This window comes from Halyomorpha halys, unplaced genomic scaffold (assembly GCF_000696795.3).
Source record: "Halyomorpha halys isolate HHAL.00 unplaced genomic scaffold, Hhal_1.1 Scaffold434.1, whole genome shotgun sequence".
NCBI classification, from domain to species: domain Eukaryota; kingdom Metazoa; phylum Arthropoda; class Insecta; order Hemiptera; family Pentatomidae; genus Halyomorpha; species Halyomorpha halys.
The window spans coordinates 1,285,126-1,292,938 of NW_027114127.1; the positions used below are offsets into that span (position 1 = coordinate 1,285,126).

The 7,813-nt window shown below is 31.0% G+C and overlaps 1 protein-coding gene across 1 annotated transcript in view; it reads right to left on the reverse strand.

The window, feature by feature from the left end:
* LOC106682698 (uncharacterized) overlaps window positions 1-7,813 on the reverse strand; it is a 66,454-nt gene that overhangs the window by 6,734 nt on the left and 51,907 nt on the right. The window contains exons 17-20 of the mRNA XM_014423706.2: window positions 7,509-7,807; window positions 4,710-4,902; window positions 3,983-4,167; window positions 1,852-1,911 (exon numbers count right to left, since the gene is read on the reverse strand). Of these exons, the coding sequence (XP_014279192.1) occupies window positions 1,852-1,911; window positions 3,983-4,167; window positions 4,710-4,902; window positions 7,509-7,807 (737 nt within the window). The remainder of the gene's footprint in view (window positions 1-1,851; window positions 1,912-3,982; window positions 4,168-4,709; window positions 4,903-7,508; window positions 7,808-7,813) is intronic.

The following is a 7,813-nucleotide window of genomic DNA, read 5'->3' on the forward strand; positions in this document are numbered from 1 at the left end:
TATAACCAAGCAAAAATAAATATCTGAATTCAATATGTGAACTGGTTTATTATTTCAAATATATAACATTGGATTGATTTTAATTTATATTTATGTAATATTAGCATAGAGTATACGTTGTCACGGAAATATGTCGCCTAAATATGTCGGAAATATGAGGCCTACACGGGCACGGTTTTTTATTTAAAAAATATCGAAATATTGATATCGATATTATCAACAGTGTTAAATACCGAAATAAATATGAAATTTTCAAACTGAAATATTGAAATATCTTGTTGATAATCTTCCATATCGATATTATTAAATACATTTAATACCGAAATGGATATAAATTATTAAAACCAAATATCGATATTTCACTTTAAATTTGCCTAGTATTTTTAGTCAAAATATCGATATTTCAATAAAATAATATTAGAATAGTGTTTCAATTATCGATATAGATATTTATAACATTATTAAAGATCGAATAGATTTTAAATTGTTGAAACTATATATCGATCTTAGCAGAGTAAGCAAAATATATTTATTTTATATATCATATATATTTCTATACAATATGTTCTTGTATTGAGTCCAACTTTTAAGGTGCAACCTTTTTTTTTTTTGTTTAGAAACCAATATTCCGATATTATCGGTTACTGGATATCGATATCAAAATATTGGATATCGGAGACAAAATATCGATATTTCGATAATATCGATATCGATATCCCATCCCTAACTCACACTAGTTAAATTGGCACCTAACCCCTTGATCTACACTAAAGATTCAAAAAATGTTACTTACATAGCACTTCAACTTTTTATCCCGTCAATTAAATACTAAGATTTAATAGAAGATATCATATCGATATCGAAATTTGACTTTCTTATTAGTATTGATATCAAACTTGGGCAACTATGTTATAAATAATATTTAATCGAAAAATAAAAAATAAAAACATTTAAAGGTCAGTTTTAAAAATTAAATATTTAAATTTGATATCGATTATAGATATCGATACCGAAAATCCACTTTCTTATTTATATCAATAACAAACTTTGGCAACAATACTCTAACAATATAAAATTGTTTTATTGAAATATCGATATTTTTTTTATTGAAAAGGCTAAGACATTTTAAGAAAATATTATAATTAAATACTTACATTCTATCCGATAATTCAAATCTATATCGATATTTGACTTTCTCATTGATATCGATATCAAACTTAGACAATAATATTCTACGAGTATTTTATCAAAACATCCATATTTCTTTAATGTAGTATTATGAAATATTAAGGAAAGCTTTGAAATTAAAGATTTAAAATTAAAATTGATTTCGATATTCAAGTTTCTTATTAATATAGACATCAAACTTTGGCAGCTATATTTTAAGAATATTTTATCGAAATATCGATATCAATATCCCATCTCTAATCCATAGCCTACGCGTTGTTAATTTATATCCACTAGGTTCCTGGAATAACATTTGCAAAAATTATAAACAAAATATAAAAATGGATGAAAAATTATGTATTAAAGTACACTAAGTAACAGATTAATAAATGAGAATGGTAATTAAACATTAAAAAGTTTCAAGAAAAGTATTAAAACAAAAAATTAAGAAAATATCCACGGTTTTCTAGATATACGTATACAATATCGATGTTCGATATTGTATATTCCTATACAATCTAGAAAAAAGACCGGAACGGAAGAGTAAAGAGGAAAACACGGTGAATCAAAGGACGGATAATCGTGAATTCGCTGTATGCTCTAAATTTACATTTTCACGGAAAATCCTATAAAAATAAATTTACTCTTATTTATCTTATTTACGTATAATACTTAGTTTACTACCGTTCTTAATTCCTTGCACAAACGTACATACGCCTCCGGTTCTTCTTGGACAAACTCCATCTGTAAAAAAATAAGTGGATAAGTCAATATTTATTTTATCATTCATACAGGAAAACTCCATCCTCATTCAACCTAAATTTAATAATTTTTTATATTTTACACTTCTTTAAGGTAAATTTAGTACTTTCCATCCACATGCCTTAGTCTGTTTTTATACCACCTGTTTAGACAGTGAATGGTTATCTTCGAATACTTTTATTGGTTGATGTTCTTCAATTTTAAAAATAAGAAGTATGTTTGAATGAAAAGTATGTATGAAGTCCATTACTGCTTTCTCCAAAGACATAAACACTATCTATGTTGAGAACTGATTGTTTTCTTGTTGCCCACAGAATTACCAAGTACTTCAATAAGATATCCTGAAGTGAGGCTCAAATCTTTCAACACTACCCAGCGAAATCCACACGTGTAAGACATCTTTATTATCTGTAAAATAGTGGTATATTTTTCAGATATCCCATTCATTAATACCGTTGTTGGTCTTGGCAAGCAATTTCCATCAACTAGCGATGGGCTGCAGTAATTACCCGAGCAACAAAAGATGTTTACAACTTCTTGTATTTAACATCCTAGATCTAATAAGAAAAGATCAAGTCAATTTTGGGAAAGTTAAGTTAAGGTACAAACACTGAGCCCATATTTCCTGATATTCTAATCAGAGAACTAGAGTCTAAAATTCTGAAATGCAGTATCAGCAGTGGAGTAGGGTGTTGGTAGAATTCAATGCAGGGAAGTCAATGAAGATGAAATTGTACGAGTGTAGATTAGCTGGTTCAAATTTTTACATTATTATCAAAATGTTAAAATTGGAAGAAGATAGTTAACCGTATGAAGTAGATTTTAGGAAGATAGTACTGGTAACGGTCAATAAAGTTACATAATTGTAGCCTGGTTAACCTAACCCGTGGTTAACAATAAATAGTTTTCTTCTATTATTTTGGTATCTTTATTGACCGCCACTCGGACTATCTTTCTACAATCTAGTTCATGCGGTAAACTATCTTCTTCCAATATATAGAATAATGTAGGAACAAAAGGTACAATATATGCACATAACACTAGGACGAGAAAATTGCAACACATGCGTCTTTACACCTACTTTTTCGACTATTCAAACTCTAGATTTCGCTTGTTAGCAAATGCATCTTACGCATTGGTTTTATCTCTCTATAGAAATACTAGATCGGGGAAATAATCGTTTTGATATTTGTTGGTTATTGTTAATAATGAACCTTTGTAATCGAACAAGAAAAATAAATTGACATCCTCTCAAAATTTGAGGTCTTAAGTTTCGAGATAGATGAAATCCAAAAATCAATTAAAGAAACCAGTTCGCCCTCAGCTTTCTCAGATAATATCATTCCCATTTTGTTTATTTTAGCATAATAACACGATATGACATCTAGCATGATTGAGAGTCTATTAAAAGGTCTGATAAATGGAGAATGACGTCAGAATTGATTCCTTTTAATTTTACTACGTAACATATTGTAGCTACCTGTAATGTATTTGAATTTAAGGACTATAAACTTAAAAATACAAGATGATCTTAAAAATATGCAAAAATCTGGCGTATCAGACCTAGGCACTGTCAGGGAGCAGTGATCTTTTTCTTGTCATCTTTCGTAAATAATTTTACATTGGAATCCGCGGAAAGAAATTAGTTTACAATTACTTCTAGGTTACTGGGCTATATACAAAATGCCATACCCTACAGCACTTAATTTAGATCTTATTTCGTTCAAATTTGCATTATAATCATATTACATGTCCAGAAAATTTATGACTGGCTGAAGAATACAACTGAAACAGACCGAAAAACTTGAGGATTAGCAGAACTCATCAAATCAGATTTTTTTCTTGTAGAAACATGTTCACAAAATTAAATATCTAAACTGGAGGACCACCATATTTTAAAGTTTAAGGATGGTTAAAGATGTCCTTCTTTTGCCCCAATAAACCTGACCAGTAAGTCATTGCAGATTGTCAACCGGCTGCAACATGATTTAGAAATATTGTACAATAGAACTCCAAAAGTTAGTTAAAACAATTTATATTGCTATGTACTCACCTCTGTGTCCATTTCTACTTCGATCTCGCTATCCCTAATGTTTAGGATATTCGTCAACCTGAAACTGATTGCGATTAACAATCCAATGACGTCTGTATCCGTTTTCCAAGTGGAACTGAGATCAAAGCTATCGCTCCTCGCATCGTCCTCCAGCTTTGCTTCAGGCTTGGGTGCAACTCTGGATTCTAGTAACACAGCATCAACATTCTGTATTATTGAGACTTTTAACTGTTTTCCACCAGTATAAAAATCCCCGAACATTTGTGAAACATTAAACATTATTGAAAAGGCAAGAAGCAGTCTGACACCAGAGGAATAAAAAAGGGACTTTTGCTTGGAGGGATATTTTTAAATGCTCTTTTTTACATAGCGCCTTACATATTTTTTTGTATAACTTAGCTAGAAGTTGAAAAATTGAATTCCAACTATCATAATAGGAATATAATATCATTTAAAAAAATTAGTTTCCTAATATCTCTTCAAGTTGAAATCACAATTAACTTTTCTTTTAATTTATGAAAATTACTTGAATTAAAAAAAAGGTTTTACTCCATACTCAACCTAGCTTACAAAGATTTCTGTTTCAATTTTTATTGGCATTGCCTCTGTTCGATGCTCTTTAATTTCTTCCGTAATGAATGAGGTTGTGACATCATTTATTATGATAACAAAATACAATATAGTTAATCATATTAGAGATGAAATAAACTACAGATAAACCACTCACTATGTCCCACAGGGTAGAGCAAATGTTGTGTGATTTTTTTTACTTTTGTCTTTCTGATGAAGTGAGGGACCAGCTTATATAATATATGCTCCAAGTCTTCGCTGTTGTACACCTTATCAACCTTCTCAAGCAAGTGTTTCAGAAAAGGTTTCTTTTCTTCTGTGAACATTATTAAAAGCTGCTTTACCTGGTTCTGAAATCGGATAATCAGTAATTGGACATTTTGCTTTCGGAAATATCAATTGCAATTAATTAAATATTAAAAAAATGGATATTGGTACAACTAAGGATTGAGGATAGAGCCTAGAAAGTTCGGCACCCAATGATCAGTTTAGAGTCCGGCGACATCAGAAAGCTTCTTTTACATCGGTATCCCAAACCAAAGAGTCATACCTGCATATTTTGCTATTTCGGGTTTTTTAGTAGATTAACGTGGTTTATATTCTCTTCGTAATACTAAAAGGGCTTATATGTGATCTTACTAATTATAAAAAAAATATATTAATTGGCTTACATCGAAATCAGATAATAGCTGCTACCTTATACCATGATTATATGGTAAATATAATACGAAGATAAATATGCAACCATTATTAAAAATTATGATCTTAGAAATTGAAAGATAAGCCACCTAGGCTTTGTACCAACGATATCTTCTGCGTATCGCCCCTAAGCAAGCGATGCCTCCTGGGACACAGGAATTTATCTTCAATGGTTAGTGCTATGGTGGTAATATGATCGTGATGAAGCTCCCTACAACCGTTGACTATATCTTAACCAATTTAATAATTATTATTGTTTTTAATATTGATAATAATTATTTTAATATATTAAGTTTTCTTTATTCTTTGACGAAAATATCATGTACCCGGACTTGGGTCAAGAGTGAGGCAAGAAAAAAATCAGTCTTTAATGATTATTAATGTATTATTTTCCAATGTTGCTCGTGGTCTAGAGTAACACAGCTTTTTTCATCTGTTCCAGGATGTTTAATGGAAGATCGAGGTCCTTAATGTTCTGCAGTGTAATTTCCGGGAGCAAGTCGATAATCAACTGCAGCACCATGTCTATTTCAATTTTATACAATTAATTAAATTTGCCTAGTTCCTGATATTTTCTACAACCACCTTATGAAGGTACACCTATTTCTATAATATTTGCACATGATCCTCTCTTTGAGAAAGGCAAAATATTAGGCTTGTTGTAAACAGTGATAGTAATGGCCTGGTCCCAATACAGCTTGACTTCCTATCTATCAATGACCGCTTGTGAGTTGTACTTATTATAAGGTCTGGTATCATCCAGCATTTTCGATTTCCTGGGAAATTCCTGGTGTTCAATTTTAGCCGTATTGTTATACCTTTGAACACATTCCTTGCCAGCAAGCAGTTGACAGCCCGATGAATTGACTCTTTACAGCCGACAAGATTTCTTAAAGGCTTCTTCACAAGTGGCGTCTGTATCAGTATCTGTTGAGACACTGAATTGCGATTAGCAGTGTGGTAAACTCCTCAATGTATTTTTTTCGATTTTATCACGGAGTTACATATATTTACTTTTGGGGGATAATTTTCATTCCAACGATTTAAGTTTAAGCTTATGAAAATAGATGGACATTGCTTCATTCTAGATTCATATAACCGAAATCAAATCGATCATGTCTTAACAACAATGGTACGTTGTACATAATTCGGTTGAAATGTATTCAACAAAAACAAATTTGAATTTCTAGTCAAAATATTTATCTGCACTTGAAATTCTTGAAATACTTGAATAAAAATGTATTCAGTTAAAAAACCGCTAAAAAAGTTGAATAAATTTTTAGTCATTGATTTCAAAACTAAAATTTGAATTGGATAAAAAATTATTCAGATAAAAATGGATCTCAATCACTGTTTAATCGAATAAAAATCCTTTCACGACGCGCTCAAGCGGCTTAGCGGTTAATCAGAGAGCACATTTGAACCACATAAAATAAAGGAAATTCTGTTTACTATGTGCTAATGTTTTTCTCGATTACAAAAATACACAGTAAACCAAAGCTTTGAAGATTGATTTGAACCATAACAGACTTGATTGTTCTATTGCGTAAATTTATTTTCGGCATAATGCATCGAAATAATATTTCCACTAGTCTAATATTGGAATTAAATTCGAGCAAACGTGTTGGTCCTAATGAATTATGATCCTGCATTATAAACATTCATTTTCAAAAAAAAGGTCCACAATCAGGAAAAGTTGAGTTCTTTGTCACTATTATGTGAAGGATGCCTCAAATTATAGGATAAGTAATTACAATGAATTAGAAGGGTCTAATTGAAAAGCAGCATTGCTCAACACATTATAAAAAAAAATTTAATGCTAAATTCACTAATCAATATTTTCAAAATACATAGTAAATTTCGCTTCAAAGCCAGTTTTATGAGGGATTTAGGGACACACTTCAGGAAGCAGTCGAGTGCAAAAGTTATATGACTATTTAAAATGTAATTTGATCGGAATTTGCGATTTCCGTTTTGTTTAGACTGTTAAAGCAACTTCAATTTTAAGAAGGAAAGTGTAAGTCTTATAATAGAAAATATAGTTTTTGTTGACTGATCAGCCGTAATTCGTGGTCTAATGTTCCACAACCTCACGTTAGTTAACCTCAATGTTTGTACGCAAATTAGTGGAAAGAGATCTTTAGAAATGGTTCCAAAGTGAGCAGTCATAGGAACTAGCTTGTCACTATAATAATCATAATATGGTAGGAGTTCTTTTTGTAGTTGTTAACACAATAGTTTTAAATGAATTACGTACCCTTCTGTAGAGGATGATTGTTTTTAAATCCTGAGTTTGGGATTTGCAAAAGGCAAGAGCCTCGTCGGTTAGCGTTTGCAGAAGATCCTTGTGCATGGGGTGCCCGAACATGGTCTTTAGTTTCCGCTTCATTTCCTCCTTATATTCCATTGAGCCCCTGTCGAATTCCTTTAATTCGTCATGAAACTGAGTTTCCAGTACTTTCATACTCGATAACCAGATATTTGCAAAATTTTTATATTCGTTATTCAAAATAATACTAACTTGATTTCCAAAAAGTGTAAGAAGTTTCAAAGAGTCTGAAA